The sequence below is a fragment of the Dufourea novaeangliae genome, unplaced genomic scaffold, assembly GCF_001272555.1.
Source record: "Dufourea novaeangliae isolate 0120121106 unplaced genomic scaffold, ASM127255v1 scaffold65, whole genome shotgun sequence".
In the NCBI taxonomy this organism is placed as follows: Eukaryota; Metazoa; Arthropoda; class Insecta; order Hymenoptera; family Halictidae; genus Dufourea; species Dufourea novaeangliae.
The window spans coordinates 458,257-481,258 of record NW_015373961.1 but is presented as its reverse complement, the minus strand read 5'-3'; the positions used below and the strand labels follow the sequence as shown (position 1 = coordinate 481,258).

The following is a 23,002-nucleotide window of genomic DNA, read 5'->3' as shown; positions in this document are numbered from 1 at the left end:
ACTGATTTTTTATTTATTGTAATTTTTAAATTGAATTTTATTATTGTTTCGTGGCGCGTTAGTTCATCTTCGGATGGGTATACATATTTTGACCAAAGTCAAGCTAACGATTGTTTAGGTCTAATACAAAAAAAGGCATTTTTCAGACTCCTTTCCAAAATGCATATTTAAAAAGAAAAATGGACACAGTCACTTTAACCATGACCACAAAAGACGTCCACCTTTCGAGTGTCAATTTCAATCCCGAGATTCCAGCATCTTTCTTTTGGCAGATATTTATTTCATTATTTAATGTTCAGTGCCACGAAGCCTTCGAACACTCATCGAGGATTTACTGTACGGCGGAATTTCTGTACGACGGAGAATCGAGTTCGTTTTTACGTGAAAGTGTTGCCCGGCAGCTGCGGTATTCGATAGCGAGAAAGCAATTGCAGAGAGCGCGGGAAAAAGAAAACGGAAGCAACGAGTACGTGTAGCGGTATGTTAATTTATCTCGTAACGCAGCGAACTTTTTATCGACAGGATGCCAGGATAACGCTTGCCCCTGTATTTCCACGGAATTCTTCGGTACGTAAATGTGTGTGTGTTACACATGCCAGTGACAGTCATCCATGAGAATCGACCTTCTGAAGAATCGAATCGGAATCCAACATTCCTAAAATGCAGCAGACGTTTCTTGTGACCTTTTTTGAACTTTTTTTGTCATACCATTTATAACAACAGTTCACTTTAGGCATGTTCGCGATCGTTCCGGGAGTTCAGTAAATCATCTGTCACGGTGACGTAGCTGTGAACGCCGCATAAGGAGGTTTAATAGAGAAATGACTTATTTCCAGCCGTAACCCGAACACAGGCCGCATAGGTAGGTCACATCATTGTGCTTAGAGCCCCTCGACACGCCACACGGTTTTCATTACGTTGCGTACCGTGTTGCGCAACACCAGCACCAGGGGTATTAACTTCGGATCTTGCATCGTGAAAGTAAAGCCTCGCTCATAGTCACCGAATGCTCCGGGGAGCGGAAAGATAAGATTGAAATATAGGTGGAAAATTTAACGATAGGTGGAAAATTCATATGACACAACATCGTATTGACTTTCATTTTCGCGGACTATTTCGTGTAATCGAGGGTCGATTATATTTCATGAGATATTTCTTCACCACACGACAACGGGGTTGAGTAAATTTAGACGTACGCTCCGTGTTAGTAGACGACGTTTATCATTGCAAAGATACATAATAAGTACTATCGCTATATTTACATTATTTATCTTCTCTAAATAAGCGCCTGAAGTTTTTAAATGAACGTAAGTATGTTTGCACTTTATAAATACGTGACATTGTTTTAACAGCTTTCGAGAGCTTTTTTTTTATTTATAATATCTTTACTTAAAAGAAAATTCTATTTTAACCCTGCTGATCTCCTTGGGGTCCATGTAACACGGAATGGAGATTCTGATTCAATAGGTACCGAATTACGTTTTAAATATTTATTTTTCGTATACAACGTGTTTAATAAGAATTAATTTCTTAAGAACAAATTATCGCTACAATGGAAATGTTTTTATCCGAAAGGGTATAATTGGGAGGTGTAAGCGAGAGTTAAAGAAATCACGCGTATAAAACGGAAAGAATTCGAGAAAACTCGAGGTGTGAGTGTCAGGTTTAGTCGGCTGACCTCAAAACAAAAGAATTGATAATGAGACTAGACACGAGTGAAGTCACTATCGTCCGTTCCCACTTACGCCCCCTCCTACTTGTCTACTACTAACGTGAGATTGTATATTGTGTTTTATTTTTCGGGCCAACCGTGTAACTATAAATTATTTCGACCCTTCTCGTGATATTGACGTGAATCGATCAGTCTCACGCTCAATTATAAGGAACGGGACGGGTCGTATTCTATTTCTGCGTTACGCGGTACCATAACCTCTCGCGTCTGCCAAAACGAAATGTTGCCAACTAGGAGAACGATGAAAAATTCCAGAAACTACGGAAATACATATTAGAATTAAAAAATTAATTTTTCAGTGCATCTCTTTTATTGGAAGAGCGAAGAAAATTTTTAACGACGTATAGTAATAAAATATTGTACGTCCAGATCGAAGTGATGATAACCAAAAAACAATCTTACTCGATGGGAACAATGATATATTGTTCCACCTGCGGCCATTAATTAGTGTTCGCCAGCGGATAGGACTTGTTTACGTTATTACGTCGCGATGTAGCAGCGTCGATTGTTTAATAAACATGTTTATGCATACTTGAGCGAGTACGGCAGCGGAAAGCGCAATTGATTCGAGCGACGATAATCGTGAAATATTTGAATTGCGATTGTACGCGTCGTTACATTAAACAAGTGGGGCAACCTGTTAGTCCCCGTAATGTAATTGCATTAACATACGCTGCGGCGGGGCGGTTCCGCTGCGCCAGTTTTAACGAATCATTTTATTCGTTTAATTTTCGTGAAACAAACTCTGCTCATGCATTCCGTTCCCTCAACCCTTAAAAAGAAAAATTTCACTCTGATGCAAATTATTATTTAATACTATTTAAAAAAATGTAACGACTGCTATAGGCAACGTTGAATTTTTAGACAATTTTCATATTATCAGTAGTGATAATATTATTATAAAAGAAATTAATTATTACTCATATTTTGCAATAAACGTACGAAAGTTATGATTTGTGGTTAGGTCTATAGTAGTTTTTACATGTTAAGAACGAAATTTTCATTGACCTCTAGATATTTTGTAGTTTTCGTTACACACATATTTTATTTCGTTTTATAATGGAAAAGGTTAAGATGGTGAACTGTAATAAAAATGATAATTAAAGGTATTGTCCGTGTGTAAAATATTACACGGCAGGAATGTCCGCCATTTTTGTAACTATGAAGGATGGTTCTCTTCTATAGTTAATATGTAAATAACTGGCATCAAAATATAATATTAAAAATCTGTAAAGAGGTTAACGTCTGCAATTTCGACGAACAGAAGGATGATCACATACCAAAGCGTACCAATTAAGATCGCATGACTCGAGAAAAATGTGAACCATCGTAAGAAAAGGAGCCACCGATCCCGTTGAGGAACATTCTATCGCGTGAAATCCTGCAAATTTGATTTAGCAACCGAGCTCATTGAAATTCAATCGGTCGTGTGTATAATTGCTACGTGTGTAGAGTACGCTTCATGATTCGAATAGTATGTCACGATCAACGAATCGGAAAATAAGCAAATTTACATTTTTCCTCGACGAAGACAAAGTGATTACATATCATATCTTCCATTAACCCTCTGTAGGTCAACATATTTTCTCGCACTCCGTAGTCAAAGTGGGTCGTTTATTTCCAAGTCTAATTTTTTTCACTGTTGTAGGCTTTCAAAGTATTTAAAAGAATTCTGGAATACTTGTAATACTAATAATGTTCTCAAACTTTTTCCAATGAAAATAAAAATTCAGAAAAAAATGAAAATTCCGTTTCGACAACGTTATCGAACGTAAATGTAGACGAAAAAAAAAATGTTCAATTTCCATTCTGTGAATCGTTACTTGCCGATCGTAGCGAAATTTTGCGGAGGTGTCACGATTTCCTGTTGTAGGACGAGTGTGAAAGGAAAAAACTTTTAGATCGTGTAGGCAAATAAATTCCAACAAATTCCAGACACTTCGCAGCGACAATTCTCATTGTCCACCGGCGAGGAAACGTTCGGCACGTGCTGGCTGCGGTTGTTCTAATTAAATTCTCCGGTTACAAAACCGTTCCCAGGGTTCACCGAACGTGCGAGAGTCTTATCGAGCACTGGAGCGACGATATTGGGTTATTATACGATTTGAATGTCATTATATATGATTTGGAAGTTATTATATACGATTTGGAAGTTATTATACACGATTCGTCAAATCCATTGACGCCATTCATTCGAAACGAGCCTCGAATAGGAACGATATCGTTGCCAGACTCTTTTGAACATGCCGACAATCAGTCAAAAGAAGATTTTGCTTCTTTACCATTAGGGTTACACTTTTCTCATTTGATTTTTTGTAACTAATTCGATCCACGTATACCGGGTGACCCACCTAACCTGAGCATCTTTAGTATCTCACTTGCTTTCGATTTGCAGGAAATTTATTTTAATAAATGCTAAAAGTGATGCTCATCAACTTCGATAGATTCTTTCTCTAATCCCTCTATCGTAGTTATTTTATTATTTAAATCTACTATCATACGTTTGTGGATTTTTTTGTATCCAAGGTCACACTATTATAGTTTATTGGATTGGCTGTCATCTTAACTATTACACCACGATGATAACAGTGTGTAGTAATATTTAATTTAATAAAATATGACCTTGAGAAAAATTTTTTGCTTATCATAGTATTTGCTTCTTCTGACCAAATAATACTTCCCCCTCGCATATTTTTGTGTCTTCGAAAAGAAGTCAGGTATTGAAGGTGCTCACGTTAGGTGGGACACTCTGTATAACAATACTCTTTTTTTGTTTGGCGACAGAGTATAATGAGCGTCGTTTTATTAATAATGCTCGAGTTACTTGGCAAAATATTCTAGCAGCGTTATCGCACAAGTCAAATGTTTTTTGATGACACTACAAGCTGTACCGACTTAACCGTGTGTTGGCGTGTAAACGCCTCGTATTATACGATTCTGCTCCGATAAATTCTGCAAGAATTCACTAATTAATAGAATGTTAAATTTCACACACGATAAAACGAGAATGAGATTTTTATTTCACTCTTTTAACCTGGCAGAAACTCTAAGAAAAAATATTTATATCGTCGTAGATCGTAACAAGGAATATTGGGATAAATGTCATTTTCATAAATTAATCTACCAAAACCTAAAGTTGCATAAATATCCACGGTCCATTGATTGCAAACATTAAATCTTCTCTATCGCAAACGGAAATGTAATAATAAAAAATGAGTATAATTATTATGTAGCTACCTGAAGATCGTCGATCCACCGATAATCCGTTCGGAACAACAATAACCACAAACGTTGATCGTTTCCCACGAAGTTATTCAGGTCACGCGAGTGTTCGACCATTCAAGTGAAAATACTAAACGAAATCACCAAGCGTGTGTGCATAGTTGCCGTAAAATCTCTTCGATTATTTAGTTTCGTCGCTAATAGCACCATAAATATAAAGCAATAAGAAATTGATCCTCGAGAATCGAATTTAATTACAAATAGCTTCCAGTCATTCATTGACCATCAAACTGGGAATGTCGATGAAAAACGTTAAATTTAATTAGAAACACGTGCAACACTTGTTACAACGAATAAAAACCTGATCGATGTTGTCGTTCGACTGGACAGTTCTTTGATTAGATGATTTAATGAAACCGACAACTGTCTTCAACAGACGAATCAGGTATATTGACAAATTAAAGTACGACTCCAAGGGGACCTTGGTAAAACTCTCGAGATCCTAGAGTCTTCGTGAAAATTGGTCGTCAGTTTTTTTTATTCAAAGATTCGCGATTTCTCCGGATAAACGACGAATCACCTGGCGAAGGAACGAGGCACACTGTTTGCTCATCTGACGTCACGATAATCATCAGAGTTCCCGATCTCAACAATGTATACGAAACTTTCGAAATTCTCGACGATGTTCACCAAAATGGACGGGCCGAATAATGTCCACCGAACGATAGGGTCCAAATAGACAACTGTTGCTTCACTGATATCACATCCGATGATATTCTCAAGTACCTTTAGCCTCGAATAATCCTCCAAAGTGTTCACTAAATCATTCCCAGGAACGATCAACAAGACGTCAGAAACAAGAAGCGTCCAAAAACGTAAGTCCAGAGCCCTTGAAACTACTGACGAAGTGTGTTCACCAAAACTAATGTTTTCAACAAAGCTAATATCGTCCGAAAATTAATTTCTTGCAGAATAAAAAAACCACCACAATACCGTTATTGATAGTACGAGAATTCCAACTTGGTCCCAAAGTTTGAAATAAATTTCAAGTGTCCTCGAAACATCCGATCTGTCCACCAAAACTGACTTCCTCGACGAAACTAAATATCGATCCAAAATTAATTTCTTGCAGAACAATGAAGACCACTGTACACCATTATGTTCCGTAGAATTCCAATTGGATGTTTAAATTTGAAATAAATTTCAAGTGTCCTCGAAACATCCGATCTGTCCAGCAAAACTGACTTCCTCGACGAAACTAAATATCGATCCGAAATTAATTTCTTGTAGAATTCCAATTTGGTGTACAAGTTTGAAATAAATTTCAAGTCTCCTCCGCAGTGTTTACCACCGATATCGATGATCGAACGATCTTGAAAAGTACGTACCGACGATTGGGGTTTTCGAGATTTACAACAAACGCGCAATGTTGTTCCGCTGGTGCCGCGGTGACAACTGAGGTCTCCGGTTTCGCGCGTCCGTAGAGACTACATACCGCGTGAGAGACCCCACCAAACTGTGTTCACCAAAGTCGAGGCACCAGGTGTCAGCGGGCCTCTCAAACCCCGACGTACCCTCCCCTCCCCCCTCCCCGCGCCCGCAGGTGACTGGACTCGTGGAGGAATGCTTCCACTAACCGGTCGAACCGAACATTCCAGCTTCGTTTTTTCTCCTCTTTTGTTTTGGTTTTTTTTATTTTTTAGTTAGAATCGCTCCTTGTATTGTTTACCAGTTCACTGAGAGAAACGATTAGATTATAAAGTTGTTCATTCCAGTCGACGGCTCGATAAATGAAGAAAAAGTTCAATTCATTAACGGATCAGGTGGCTTGATCTCCCGGGACTAATAATAAAACGAAATCTGCATAATTGGATTTAACCCTTTCGTTCCCAGTGTTACCATATGGCTATGTATTCTAAATTACGAAATAAAATATTGGTGTTATGTATTTTTTTCAGATCTGTGAGTATATAACAGTGTTTTTTAGTCTTGTGTGGATGGTATCGGATAAATTTGAATATGCATTTATAAAGTTATTTGTAAAATTAAGGTATTATTGGTCCTTTGTTTCTTTCATTTAATGGAGTTCAAGTGTTGAGTGTTATAAATACAGTAGAAACTTACAGAGCTCGAATTTTTTTCGAATGTTTCAAGAAAAATTGGGAACCCGCATATTATAGAATGGTCGCGATTATAGGGCTCCGTGAATGATTGATGTTCTACTGTAATTACGCTTTAAATTAATGGGTAGAAGTTTCTTGAGACACTGTGCTTTTTCTATTCTTAGAACAGTGTATGCTTATCGAACGTACAGGTGGTCCGTAAATACTTATGATAATTTTCTAAATATATAGTTCTTTCTCGTTTTCTGTTCCATTGTTATTTTATCGTTAATTACGCATTTCTTTCTACAAAACCGTAACATTACTGTGCATTCTTGTAAATATTTTTTGTACATTTTTTTCTTTTTCCCTCTTTTATTTTTTAAATTCTTTATACGATTCTCTGGAACATTTGTTAAATTTCGTAAAATTTTCTGTATATTTACTATAAGTTGTTTGTATTTAATTCTGGCATATCGTTACACATTATCCTATATCCAAACTTTTTGTTTGTCCTCTAGATTTCCATATACTTGTATGTATATCGTACCACAGGATTCATAACCCATTTACATATAAATATATTATACTATTAAATAATTAAGATAATTTTCACACCTCTACGACATCCCGATAATGTCAAGATCGACCGATTTTTTCCCCAACGATCTGAGCACCACTGGTCCCCGCACTTTCACATCCTGTCCAGTGTATCCGAAGGAAATCCGACGAAGGAAGTTGTCACGGCGAGAGAAAAAGGGGTGAAAGATGGAGGGGAATCGGTCGTGCTCACGGGTCCGTGGTTACCTTGAACGATTTCTTCGTCGGCTTATTATATCCTTTTTCTGTTTTGTTTGTTTTTTTCTTTTTTTGCTCCGGTTTTTACTTCCCCCGTTGATCGATGATCGTGGCACCCCTCGACTGTAACGGATTATGCGTCTCGATTCACGGACTGGAAAAATGACAAACACGATCGCGCACCGGATGCTTTAAGAGGTTATGTAAAAAAAATCCATTGTCGAATTCAAGGTCGATCCGAAGAGGTACTAAGTTCTTTCTTTGTTTTTTTTCTTTTTGTTTCGTTCCTACGAACATAATTAAAAACCAACGTAACTATGTTGTCGGAATTTATTACATAAACGTCTGTGGTGGTGTTACTCACTGGGTTGATAAATTACTCATTGCGGTTACGCTTGATGGAATAAATTGAATATACTTAGTAATACCGACGTGGTCAAAACAGATCATCGACGTGATTGTAACATTAACGTAATTCGGTTACGTGTCTTCGATCATTATCGTAGATTCAAGGTTATGATATTACGATTTAAGAGACTTAGTTTCGAACGGAGCGTTAAAACGGGCATATACAGGGTGTACTAAAAACTTTTCCAATCGTTAAACTGCGATTGCTTAAGAAAATACGCAGTTAGAGAAACGCTATTTTATTTGTTTACTGTCAAGGTGCGTATCCATTTGTTGCGTATCATCGTATCGTGTCACCGTACGATATATTTTCATACGCAACGATGCAATGCTTGCTCATCCACATTGATACAAGGAAAAATACGATGGAATATTTGAGGACAAAAAAGGAAACATACAAAGAAATAAAATCCCTCGAAAAAAAAAAGAATAATATAGTGACTTGTTTTTTGTCTATAGATAGCACTTCAGTCGCAAGAATAATTTGGTCATTTTGTTGGAAGTTATTTCATTTTTACAACAAATGCATTTACTCTGCTTTCGTCGAGTATACTCTCGACGTAGCTTGAAAATAACTAAGCGCACATGTGCACGTTTTCGAAATGAAAGGAAAAAACAGTTAAAAGGGTGATTAACAAAAACAACCGGGTTTAGTTCCATCATTTTGGGACTTATGGAACAGCGTGATTAAATGTATGTAATTCATCGTCCTCGGATAACGGGTGAACAATGGTTAAGCTCGTTTTTATCGACGACGATCGTTAAATACAAAATGGCGGGTGGCCAGCTCGCATGCATTCTGGTTTTCAATTTCCATTTAAGTCGTTTGAATCGATGCGCGGTCATGCCCCGCTCCCATCGTGACATCAACATCACAATGAGACACGGTGAGTTAGCGTTCAGGAATTCAGGAGAGATAGAACAGGACTTCGTTGACGGCGGCTGATAGGGTCGAGCTCGCCCCCCCAGCAGCCCTTCGTGCTTTATCTGCAAGTGTCCTAGAACGTTAATGGTTCGCGTGCAGCTCTCAAAAAAAGAAAGAAAAAGAAAGCATGGGAATGAAAAAATACTGAGAGGGGGGAGGGGGGTGGTTGGACAATGAAAAAGAAATCGAAGAATTAAGAATTAAAGAATGAATTGAACGATGGAATTTTACTTTGAAAATGTGTAACCGATTGATTCCATTATTCCAACAAAATGAACATATTTTTCAAATTTTTACTAAAATTTTTTGTACAGCAAAAGGTATTTTATTTTTTCACACGACGAGTATACTCGTCATTACCTAAAAAGTGGTCGTTTCCGCATGACGAGTATACTCGTCGAACATCGTTAAAGGGTTAAAAATAGATGATAGAAGTTTCGTTGCTGTTTAACGAATAATACCGAGAGAGAGAGAGAGAGAGAGAGAGAGAAATATTAGGTCAAGATTCGCAAATATGGGCTCTACGACCGTTTATGGTTTTGGTAAAAATGTCCACTAGTAAAAAGTGCATCGAGAAGATTGTCTGCAGGTTTATAAAACGAAAGATTGGATCGGTTCTGAAATGCAGACGAATCGAACCGCGCCCAAGGGGTCGAACAATGAGCATATGCGTGGGGAGGAGGAGGAAGAAGGGACGCATTCCTTCTATACACGTGCACGACGCATCGTGAATGCCCGTCGAACACATACTTCGGTTCGTTCCACCTCTGGAATACAACTATGGGGACTGGCTCGTTGAACCGCAGGCACTAATTTACTCGTGTGCTAATGAACCACGGCTGGAAAGAGCTGCCGTTTCTTTTCGCGAACTCAGTACAGAGACACGTGCGAAATCGCGTCGAATCGATAACACGATTAATGAACGAGCGCCTACTGTATGAAGTCATACTTAACTTGTATGTAACAACATTATTTCAATTGCTCCTTGTTAATAAATTGTTATTAAGATATCTGACTATTGAATATTATAAAACAGATCAGGAGCAATTTTTTGGTGCCATATTGCATGGCACTTTCATTGAATCTATAGAAATATTATTATAAATATATTGTAAAATCATGTATGTAGTACTTACGGCAATTGTTGTTAAATTTATAGAAATGCTATTGGAAATTGTATATTTTCGTACAATTTTTTCAATAAAAAACAGTCAAATCATACATATGCGTTATTCATTAATCCCGGCACTATGTCCACTGCTATTCCTAATATCGATTAACCAAAAAAGTAATAAGAAATAATAAATAATAACAAAATAATTAATTCTAAAACTTTTAAGTTTTGGAAGAAGTTCTGGATTTAGTTCCAATTTCCGCTACCAAGTGGTGAAGGGCGCCACTAAATGTCCCATCAATCCCAATTTTGCCGCGCTTTTTGCAAAATCCAAGATGACGGAAAAAATCTGCACGTTTGTGGCGCCCCACCAGTCGGTGGCGGAAATTGGAACTAATTTTAAAACTTTTAAGCAGCGCCATCTGGTGGCGTCTTTGCGTAGTTTCAATTCCGCCACCAAGTGGTGGAGGCGCGACCAAATGTCCCATAAATCCAAATTTTTCCGGAGCTTTTCTGAATCCAAGATGACGGAAAAACGACAAGTTTGTGGGGGTCTCTAGGCCCCCACCAGGGCGCCACTAACTTCTGTAATTTATTACTTATGCACTAAATGTAACTTATTATTCAATGACTTAATATATGACGAAGGTGAATAAAACTTATATTTAAGAAACAACAGTTTCAACGTAATTTTTATTCAGATCATTGTAAACTAGTCACGCAAAAAATCAAATTGAAAATTCGTCAAAGAAACAATCGTATTAAGGCAGAAAAATTAGTAACCCATAAATGTAGAATATAATTTAAAATAATAATGGTTATAAATACAATTTGATTCAAACTATAACATGTGATACAAAGTATAATGCTTGCTCAATTCTGGACAACATAATTTCAATACAGTTGTACTTATAATGTGTGATACCCTTTGTTATGAACTCATTTACAAAAAGACCAAAATACGATTTATTATAGTATGTAGGTTTACTTTTAATGTAGGTATGTGCAAATATTAAAGTGTTTCACTGAGTTCATTAAGGCTACACGAATATTTATAATCAATTCGAAGATTTAAACATTTAAGATGATAAGTATGAGCACCTTTTGCATAAATTGATAAAATAAAATACTTTATAGTTTCTATGATACTGAAGGTCCATATTTCTTTTGTAAATAAGAAACATTAAAATTATTAATTCGAATCCATACAATGCCAAGTTGTAATTATTATTTGCACATATCCACTGTTTTACTTAATGAACACATTTCTAGTAGTTTTCTGTTCTAGTAATTATAAGAAAAATTGTCAGACAAAACTTAAGCTCCAAATATCACAAATAAAATTGAGTGGCAAAATAGAAAAGAAAACTGAAAAAACGCATTGAACACTAAACGTTCCATTTTTCTACTTCATTCTTGAACTCACATCATAATGATAATTACGAGCAAACAATTTAAATGTTTCTAATAACAACTACTTTTGCTAGTTGTGTATAAAATTTCTCTATAATACAGAACACACTAGGAAATAATTCCGATTATTTGTTAACTTTCATTATATTTAATTAAAACGTTGACGAGGATGAGTATTTACGATAAAAAGAAATTCAATGAAAGTCAATTGAAGGTAATTGAAATTGATGAAAATACATTATAAAAATTTTTTCTCAACTACTTAGTGATACGTTTTAGTAATAGATTCTCTGTACCAAAAGTTACGACTCTTCTTTTATTTCTCGTTTGAATATAGACATCTAGATTGTCATGTCTTTGACAGATTGCTGATAGATCATAAACAATCCGAAGTAGGCATTCATGTAACAAATATACAATAAATATAAATTAGAGACATATTCAAAAGTTGTGAGAACATTGTAAACCGCCATACAACTGATATTGTAACGAAGAGAATGCACATCTCGTAAAATTCTCTTTTAGTTCAATGAATTCTTTTGCATCTCTGTTCATTGTTGATTATTATTCAATGCACACTGGTTTCGAATGCAAAACAATTGCACAGAACTAATAAATAATCTATGAACAGTCTATCAAAACGATCTAATAATGACCAGGATTAACAACTTCGTATTTAACCCTTTCAGCACCGTAATTTCCAATGGTGATATTGTTAACGGAGAAAAAAATAACGCCGAGTTGAACTGTCGATAAATGCAGAGAGGAGAGTGAAGCCCTACATACATGCAGTGCATTATTATACAATTGAAAATACGAAACGTATCTTTATGTTCTGTTTAGAATGTGTGGTGATATTGACATGAAGAAAGATGCTGAAATTCGATTCACAAGTTTTATTATTTACAAGCAACTGATCTATCATACAAATGTAAATTTGATGGACTTCCTTGAAGAATCTTTTTCATTAGATTGAAAACTCTGAGATTTGTAAGAAATAACAACAATGCCATGGCTAAATGTACTTTTTGGTTCTCCAAACGGCACAGATTCCTATGTACCGGTAACATATATAATGAATGAATAAACATATATACTTAAATAAATTAAAACATACTGCAGGATACATGCCTAGCCAGGACAAATCTTAATAATCATATGGAAGAATCTCTATTTAATTTGATAATAATGGCGTTAGTTCTGACTTTAAACAACAAAAGGTTATCAGAAACATTATTATATACTATAATCTTATCCTCACTCTTTTAAACGTTTTTCAAACGAAGGAACTTTGTTGCTTCGAAAGAACAAATTGTAATCGAATTTGTAATGTTTGTAAACGCTACTACTACCAAATTAAATTGTGGGAAGAAAAAGAAACATATAAATGACAATTCTGTCATAAGAATGCAGTTTAACCTATACTGGCATTAAAAGGGTTAATTATTGTTGTGTCAGATAAATGTTCTTCAACAAATAGATATACTCTGTGCTGCATTTGGACGTTAAAAATCTCTTAGTTATTCGACTTTGAGAATTCCCCTTAAAACTTTTTGATACAGATGTGTGAAGGTATCAAAATTCTTAGGGATAAGAGAGGTGTTCAGGATTCCGTGAAAATGCAAGATGCAGGAACTCCGAATCTTTTATCAGTTACATACATGTAAATTGTAAGAAGTCCATAATTTAAATTCGGATTATCACCAAACAATTCGATTCCCTTTCTAAAGTTTTCCCTTGCCTCACTACCATCAGTGATTTACCCTTACTTCATTAGTATTTGTGCTCTTCGATAGAATTCTATAGATGGTAAAATAACTTAATAATCCGTAAGCAATTGGCAGCTTTACGATCCTTAAAGTTATAAAAAAAAAAAAAGAACCTCGTGACGAGACGCAACAATCCAGATTTAAAATCTCTAAGGTAATACGCAATGTTTCCGAAATCCGAAGAATTTCACGAAACCGATCGATCCGAGCAGCCAAGCGGGAGCGATTCTAGGAACGCGAATGCTTTGATATACAGGAGGCTTACCGTAGCACAGAATATCTGGTGATTGTTGAATACTCGATTTCACAAATACCTGACACGTTGCAATCATTTTGTACGCAATTGTTTTCATGTTCCCACGCGTGCTTATTTAACAGTTGTTTATCAGAACGTGTATGTTCAGTGGACGATCATTCTGTGGTGGTCAAATGTATTCTAAGTGCGGTGTCTTTTCGGCTTGAATGATTTACCACTGCACGACCAAATTCTTGAATTCTCAAGCTGTAATCATCTCGCCTCATCGGTTTTGGCAAATCCCAGTTATGCCTGTTATCCCTGTTGAAACCAAATGCGTAACGTATTTATATTGTTATCTGAAACAGAGTTATCTAGCAGCATACAGTCACTACTTGTAGAGGCTTTTGAGTCCTTCTGGAAAAATTCACCGACGGTTTCACCAGCATTGAAACTAGATAAATCAAAGTTCATATAACAAACTAATACTCGTGTGTGCCAGGTAACGGATTAACTATTAAAGCGTACATTCCTTACGTTTCGATTCAGTGGTCACCAATTATATATTTTCATTGGTTAACCAGACTACTACATGGCACACATCAGTTATCGCAATATATAATTCGCTTCAAAAGTATCGAGTTTACACCCTAAAAACCTCAACAGTAATAACATTATCGCGATCATAGTTCTCTTCCATACGTCATACGTACCTATATAGTAGTCCAGTTTCATTGTCGAGTTTAAACTCAACATCTGAATCGTACCCGTACCAGACTGTGTTCTCGTCAATATCCAAAGCAGGGAACACGGGCATTTCACTATCTATCTTTACTATCTCAATGTGTTCCTCCGGAATATCCGAAATTTCAGACAACTAAATAGAAGAATAAAAAGGTTATTAAATTATTATTGATGCTTAAAGAATCGTTAACACCCTATACAGTGTACTGTACACGGACGTTTCATGGCACGTGGGATCCACTTTAACAGGGGACAGGAGACAATAGAAAAAAAAAAAAAAAGGTTCAACAGTTGTAAAAAAAGGGAGGTCTGTATACGTTTTTAAGAAACACATTGTGTGACGGTTTCATTATCAGAATTTACACACCTTTTTCCTAATTTCTTTTATAGACTTTCCATCCACAACGATTTCCTGAAACGAACCGCACAACGTTCTTCCAGCGATATACTTTTGGACGCGTACTATAACTTGACTACTGCTTGTAAACGGATCCTTATCCGGTAACTTTTGTATAACCATTTCCGTGTTTGAATACAGTTGCAAATCCTCGAGTTTCTGATCATTTACATACACTGTGGCCGGTAGTTCCGTGAATTTTTTCCTCAATCGACATCTCTCGAATGGTATATCTATATCGTGTTTTCGTTTAATATCCGCTAGGATCTCTTTCTTCGCCTCGGCGACAGTCATATCCTTGCAAAAGATCCACTCTCCTAAGAACTTGTATATCTACAAATACATTCAAACGGAGACATGTTTAGCCAAACAGAAAAAATACTGAAGGATACATTTTATGAACGTTATATCAATTCGTGTACGCGCACCTCGTCCGGATTGGGACGCAACTGATATATTGCTGTTTTGAATTCGAAAAATCGACCGATCTTCACATGAAGGATCTGGTCTTCCTTGTAAAATACAAGCTTCTCTTGCAAGCTATCGCACTCGAGATCGTCGAGGTCTCGGGAGTTGTGAAAAATCTTAAAGTATTCCGACGGTACACCGACGTACCGTTCCAGTTTCTTCTTGAAGGTGCTGTACTTCATCCTTCTGGCTACTTCCAATTTCAGATCTGCAAAGGAAGAAAACCGTTATCGTCCATTCGAAACTATGCTTTTCCTACAATCAAACGAAACTGAAACCCGTACATTCGCTGTCTGTAACTTTGAAATAATGTTCTTTATCGTCGTCGTCGCAGTCCCACTGTTCCATACAAATTGGATTTAATATGTCGACGGAAAGTGTCTTCGTGTACTGAAAGTACGGTACTTGAAACTCGTCATCTGGAGCGTCCCCGACTAATGTTTTATCACTGTCACTAAGGCTACTGTCTTCGCTATTACTCTGCTCTGGCGTATTCCATTCCTCGACTTCTCCTAACTGTGGACTAGCCGTTTTCGGTGGTACATCCTCATTGCCCTTGTCAATTTTCAGAACCTCATTGCGCTTTGGGCTGGTACTACGATGCGAGTCGTTGACATTTACATTGGATGGACTATCGTCAATGGGTTTGTCCGTATCCTTAGATTTCACATCTAACGACGGGATATTCCACTCTGTGAGAGAAACAATAATTATACCGAATTGTACAGTGCATTGTGTGTACCATTACAAAATGATGTGCACCAGATGTATTCTGCAAGCGTCAGTGTTAACACGTACCTTTATTTATTTCACTCGGTTTCGGTATTTTTATACGCACTGTAATAACATTATCATAATTTCCATAATTTGTTATAATTTCACATGAAGTTGCTGTCTCGAGGAATGATTTCCATTCATTATCGCGCATAGTTGACACAAACACATCAATCGTATCACTGAAATCGATAGTGCTCAATTTAACATCATCATACTCCAGCAACGTTAGGTGGGTTTTTTGTCCTCGTAAAATGACTGTCATTTCACTCAAAGGCAAACCGAATAAACTGCTCAGCAATCTTTTGTATTCTCCGACAGTTTGGCTGGGTAAAGCCCGCACGTGGAATGGGCCTTCTGTGATCTTCTTTTCGGTCACGTCAAGAGTACACACGTTTGTACAAATCACTGTGTATTAGACGGACAAAATGTTATTTTCGTGGATTTACTATAATTAGGCATTTATTGAAAAATAATCGTGCGCATACCGTCGTGCTGATTTTTCTCGGCCTTCTGATTCTCGTTCATTATATCTAAGAACAAAGTGTACTCTGTCCTGTTCCAAATACTGTTGAAAGTTCTTTCTTCTAATCCTTCGTAACTACACACAATTAATTCCCTGCTCTCATCGTAACAAACTAAACGACACTTGTTCAAGCTCACTATTCCATGTACGTCTAATGTTTGCCAACATTGTTTAGTGGCCATCGCCCAAGTTATGGTGGGCAAAATTTGAACCGGAGCCACTACCATTATGTCCATCGAGGGATGTATACAGCCAACTTCTACACGTATCGTTCGATTTACCTTTCTTTTGGGCAACAGAAAATCGTCAGACGATGTTTCTAGGTATGATCTTCTGTTCTTTCGAAAACATATTTTATCCCCTTTGCCTTTTTTTCTATCGTTATCCTCGTTCTCTTTCATTTTCTTTAATAGTTCCTGAAGAATTTAACAATGAGGAATATTTAATTACAGCGAAAAATGCAGAATAAATTACAAATATGATTTTTATGATTCGATTACCTGTATATGGTTTGGAAAATCCTGCACTTGCATAGGCAAAACATTACGAGAAGGATCAATTTGTCTGTACATCAGCATATATGCATTAGTACTACTACATGCTCCACTGTAGTATGACCTAGTTGGACCACCGCCATATGTTTTTTGAATATCGTCATTTGTGATCTGTAATTAAAACCCCATCGACATTTTAACGATATCGATAAACACAAAAAGTTTTCATTCAATTTCGAGCGTGACAAAACCCTTAATAACCTAAATAAATTTCTTTTTGATCTCAGTCCTGCAAATTATTCCATAAAAATCTGTATTTACATAAGCTTCCGATATGTAGCTGAGATTGTAATTGATCAACGTGAGACAAACCGCACAAAATACACTACAAGGTATCGATGTGTTATCCGGCCCCTGGTGAAGCTAGCCTCCATGCTGGCCGAACGTTCGGATAATTATTTCCAAAAGGACATGGATTACACTCGAAAACCTTAATAATAATATCTACATGACGTAGAATCGCGGAAACCACCATCGATAAGATTTTAAACTTGACAATTCCATAAATTGGTATCAATGATGTATTTGTATTTCTGTACCTGTGTGACATTTTGATCGTTGAAACACAGCCATTCTTGCGTTCTGAAGTCTTTTATATAAGCGTAGTAGTGACCACCGCTAGCACTACCGCTGTGAATCATAATAGAAAACAACTCATAATTATAAGGGCCCTTTACAGCATCACTACTACGATTTTTTTCATTTTCATGATTATGCTCGGTGCAGTTTGATGTTGACGAATCATTAATTAACACGTCTACACCTGAAACAAACAAACAAACCATTATTTCCATTGTGATTCCCTACACGTGTTGGGTTCGTAAAATCAACATACCTTCGTCATCATCATCTAGATCATGATTTCTTGAACAATTGCTATTAGGAAGACTATATTCACACAGATTAAAATCATGATCCAAAGTTCCACTGTCTGTTGTTGAGCTATCATCGCATTTTACTGAACTAACGGTTTCCTCGCTAACTGAAAATTCCTGATTTGTCGTAGATAATATGAAAGGATTTAAGTTTAATATATTTGGAAATGTGACCCTGAAATTACAAAGACGGAATATGAAAACAAATCTATAGAATATGTTAAACGAGAATATCAATTTGTACGGACTCACTTATCGTTAAGTTTAACTCGGTGAAAAGTTTTGAAATCAAAATCAAATCGTTTTAGATGCAATGTCAAAAGATATGGAAATTTTGTGAACTTTAATCCTTTGTGTGCATCACATTTTTTATTACATTTCTCACAATGATACTGATTACTTCCTTCTAATGTTTCATACTGAACAAACGCTTTTAAGGCTGCTTCCTATTAAAATATACTTTTATGTATACTAAATTCATACATTATTGTATTCACTGAAAACGTATTGTGTAAGCTTACAACAGTATTGTACGCCACGTTACTATCGAACGGTCTTACTGGTAGCGGTATATCAAGAAAAGTATCTTCTCTAGATTTCTCGGTTCCACATTCCAGACACTTCACATAATCAATCATCTTTCCTAACAATATAGAAACCAAATTACAAACTACTCTTCAATGCGTATAATAACACTGATTTATACCTTCATAAAATCTGTTGATCAAGTCAGCTTGTTCTGTATTTTTAAATTTCTGTTCTAATGCTTCGAACATCACCCTACAAAGTTCTTGAATGTCATGTTGTTGCCAAGCTTCTGTAGAATTCCAACCAAAACTTTTTGTTAACGCTGTCGTTTCCACAGCCGATTTTGACGATGTCTGCAAACATAAGTTTTTTTTAGACAGATCTTATTAAAAGTGGAATCACGACATACATTACTATGAACAGTTATAGAATTAGTACCTGCAGGTTTAAGAATAATTTTTGTAATTGATATGGAATACTATTAGCTTCATCTGTTTCTGCTCCACTTGCATATTCCCAATTGTATAACGCATTTCGAAATTCAGGGGTCATGTATAATGCTTGGAGCAAACTGTTCAAATAACATGTCATTGCCTGGTTTACTAAACCAACGTAACCTTAAATAATAACGTATTGAAATTGAAACTTACAGGAACGATTGTGAAATGTGTGTTAACAGAATAACAATATTATAATGTATATTTATCACATACCTGTTTTGGGTTTGATAAAACATTTGAAATCATCATTATCATCTTCTCCCCAAAGTATTGTATGCTGAGGAGATACTGGTGGCGAATTATCCGTAGATACATCATATTCAGTTTCTTTTTGTGTTAAAGTATCTATCGTATTCACAACTAAGACTGTGCATTTATTTTTCATTTTGTATATTTTGTCAGAAAAATCTACACCGATTTCTGACATAAGTTTATCTTTCATTCCACATAAATCAGTCTGATAGCAATGGAATCAAATTAATTCAAGTACAAAAAATACAGTAATGTATACAATACAAGAACACGATGCGACTACTAACCTGTTTTCCTGTTGATACTAAATACAGCTTAAAGCTGTCTGGTGGCAATTGATAATGCTTTTCAACGTGAATATAAAGGTCCTTAACACAGGTGGTTTCATATAGAGGATATACATCGGAGATACAATTATCTTTCGTCCCACCAAACAAATGACACTCAATCAGACATGTTTCAATCTTAAGAACCATGATCTGTAATAAAAAACATAACAAAAGGATTAAATGACTGACTTAGGACAAAGACATTAATTTTCAAAGTATTGTCTAATCAATAACAAAGAAGTTTATTGTTTGAAATATATTTAATTCTGCTATGTTATATTATAAATGGCTCTCTCTCTTTAGTAAATATTACTGTAACAAAATTAAAATACTAATAAATTATTTATTCTCTGTATGTAATATGTGCTCTGAAGCATGGTGGAAAATTCTGTTGACGACTTATACACAATGTTCAATAGCAGGTATCCATAAATTTAAAAGGTGATTCTATGTACTAAAGACAAAATCAAAAGTAACAAAATTGCAGTTTCACCTTAGTTTTTTTATTTGTAAGAATTTACTATTTAATTAACTGATTCATTAACACCTTGTATCTTCTTGTGACCTATAACATTCTATCTACTAAATTCGATTCTTACAACTATATATTACTAGATAAAATATTTAAATAGACCATTATATTTTTCTGCTATTTATAGTTTTTTTCACTGCTATTAAAGACTCATGATTCAGAAAAGTATATGGTCATTAGCCATTAGCAGAAATACATGGATATGTTACTTAGACATCATACCTGATGGATTAATATAATTTTATATTGTTAACATCAAGGTATTACACTAACAAATATTAGTTTTTGTATTACCAGGAAGTAAAAAGAGAATCACTTTGAATTAATAGAAATAATCTTTTGAAATAATTATTACAAATTGATCATTAATTTTTAGACAAAACAGAATTGGCACCTTGCCATAGTAAAGGTGGAAAATGAGTGAAATCTACGCAACACGGTGAGATACTACTCTGCACAGTATGACACAGTAAGTAAAGCCTATAGAGCCTCCAGTTATATTTAGAATGTCTAAACGAAGACTTGGAAAATGGCTCTCTTCTCTGAGATCAGAATTCTCCCCTCTTTTCCCTTTTTCTTTCCCACTCACCAAGAAAGATATTGCCAAATAATTGAAGGCTTACAATCAACTAACAAAAGTACAACTTAATAATTGTATAAACCATTTCATAATAAATCGTTAATAAAATAAAAGTATTAATGCAAGCGATAATAAGATATTTCCAGTACAAAATTGAAAATACAAGTAGTTTCACATCTGAAGTGTTTTTAATGAAGATTAATGATTAAATTAATTCAATGAATTAAAATAGATTTAACATTTTCAAGATTTTAAGAAATATTAATTCAACAGGCACGAACATTTAACTGAAAACAAAGTTACTACACATCTATTTTTATCAAATTAATTATTACAATAATTATTATTTTATATAGTTGCAACTTACCTAACAGTCCCGTTTTATGGGGAATATGCTTTGTGTCAGAATATATTACAGAATCCAGTCCAGGTACATACACTGATCCTTTCAGTCTAAAATATTTAAAGTAATCGAAAATTATTATTACATTGGGTCCACAGAAACTGGAACCAGTACTTAATTGTAGAACTAACGTTTTAACTGGCAACGATATTGCATGGTAAGAAAATTACATTTTACCATCAACGTGCTTAATCGAATGATTTTTTAGATTAACAATGAACATCGTGTCCCTTATTTTATGTTCGTTACGAATACAAAACGCAGAACCTTTTCTTTCCATTCAGGCAAACGGAGAAACGATTGTTAGACGACGGAGTCGGAAATTTTAGGGTTGAAACAGGGCCGTTATTCTACACCGCGAACGCGACACTCGGAAAATCGTGCCTAATACGAGTTACTGGTGCGAGCATGTACATAAACAAAAGTCGCAAAACGAAGGGTCCACGAGCACTGGCTTGTTTCTCGGAGTTTCCTTTCGGTTCTGTTGTGTAGGGAGACCGAAAACGAAGAACGTGCGACTAGAGTAGTTGAGTTTCAAAATGTTTATACGATGAAAAAGCAACAGGGACTTAGACGAACTAAAATCGAGGGTACAACACGCAGGGAAGATCGGAATGCACTCTCGTGCTAGTGGAAGCGAGTTAGAGAGGGACGGTTCCTTTATGTTTTTCGTGTCGATCGGCGGGATGTTGTTCGTGTAGAAACGCACAGGTTGATGGTGATATTTAACAGTCTAATGGAAACGGAAACATCGAATTGATGCCGCATTAGTCCACCAGTTTGTTAACCCGACACTATATAACAAGAAACAAACGTATCCGAAGGTCTTATCGGTCTTATGAAATGGCTGGCCATATAGTCGCTGCTGCGTCACAGTTTATACCCACAAATCGTCGTTTAAAATTTATTGACTCGCTCAGATATTTACGATCACTTAATGGTTCTTTATCGTGCGAAACCTAACCAATATGTGTTTCCGTATGCTGATTGAAATACATGCAGCAACAAGACTGACTCCTTACCGAAATCACTGACACATGCGTAACACTCACTTTACGCCATATTTCATAACGACTGGTGTGGCGTACGTCTGTGCAAGTAGCACATACGCCATCTATAACATAGTTCCTAGCTCATAGAGATTTTTATATTTATGGGTTATTAGAGCGGTAATGACTGTTCATGCAGTATGCGGTCAGTCTAATGTAAAACTCCAAGACACGTGTTTAATAAAGTCAATTACAAAGCGCAGTTCACGAGTCGATTATTATATATACCATCAAATCCCAAGTTCTCAGAATACGTATAGAGAACAGAGTACTGTGGGAATCCGCCACACTGGGATCAGGTCTGGCGAACTCTACACTAGGTGGCTAGAAATACCAGCTGATTCGCGCGGGCACTCCAAACGACATGTTTAAATGGAAATTAGAATAACACTGTATGCATTGCTTATAAATATAGTTTTAATTTTCGGCAGTGTGTTTCCGAAGTATATGAAATTTAGCACATGTTGTGAAAAATGCAACAAGTAGTAATTATTTATTTCGTTTGATCAAATTGTTTTGTTTTTTGGCTGGATCTGTCAGTCGCCTTTAATCTTTGCTATTTTTTGAGTAATTAATAACGCAGCAACAAACAATTAATTATTCATACACTGCTTATTTAGCTTCAAGGAACGTCAGTCAATGCTTTGAAATTGCTCAAGATAATTTTAAATAGTGCATTGCTACAACATAATTGCAAATCTATATTAGAATTTAAAATTTAAATTTATAATAATTATGTGATGATGGCGGCACTTCTTCTTCCTGAGATGATG

At 35.9% G+C, this 23,002-nt stretch overlaps 1 protein-coding gene across 2 annotated transcripts; it reads right to left on the bottom strand.

The window, feature by feature from the left end:
• Nucleotides 1-13,831: 13,831 nt before the first annotated feature.
• On the bottom strand, nt 13,832-22,246 carry LOC107186642 (ubiquitin carboxyl-terminal hydrolase 47). 2 transcript variants are annotated; one of them, XM_015574552.1, is made up of 18 exons: nt 22,203-22,246; nt 21,145-21,230; nt 19,624-19,815; nt 19,298-19,541; nt 19,023-19,201; nt 18,763-18,937; nt 18,578-18,699; nt 18,309-18,502; nt 18,017-18,231; nt 17,721-17,944; nt 17,128-17,292; nt 16,590-17,043; nt 16,126-16,509; nt 15,612-16,019; nt 15,288-15,535; nt 14,830-15,192; nt 14,432-14,595; nt 13,832-14,039 (listed from the first exon to the last, which is right to left on the bottom strand). In XM_015574552.1, exons 3-18 carry the CDS (start codon nt 19,810-19,812, stop codon nt 13,895-13,897), a joined length of 3,873 nt encoding a protein of 1,290 aa, XP_015430038.1. In that variant the 5' UTR covers nt 19,813-19,815; nt 21,145-21,230; nt 22,203-22,246; the 3' UTR covers nt 13,832-13,894. The 2 variants fall into 2 exon arrangements, with proteins under 2 accessions (XP_015430038.1, XP_015430037.1); XM_015574551.1 differs by lacking the exon at nt 22,203-22,246 and adding an exon at nt 21,312-21,365.
• Nucleotides 22,247-23,002: the final 756 nt, after the last annotated feature.

Excerpts from the sequence above, each read along its gene's own strand:
- LOC107186642 (XM_015574552.1), bottom strand. The coding sequence starts at position 19,812 with ATGGTTCTTAAGATTGAAACATGTCTGATTGAGTGTCATTTGTTTGGT. Across the intron at positions 18,232-18,308 it reads CGAGTTAAACTTAACGATAA|GGTCACATTTCCAAATATAT; the intron begins GTGAGTCCGTAC and ends TTGTAATTTCAG. Across the intron at positions 17,044-17,127 it reads ATTTTCCAAACCATATACAG|GAACTATTAAAGAAAATGAA; the intron begins GTAATCGAATCA and ends TAAATTCTTCAG.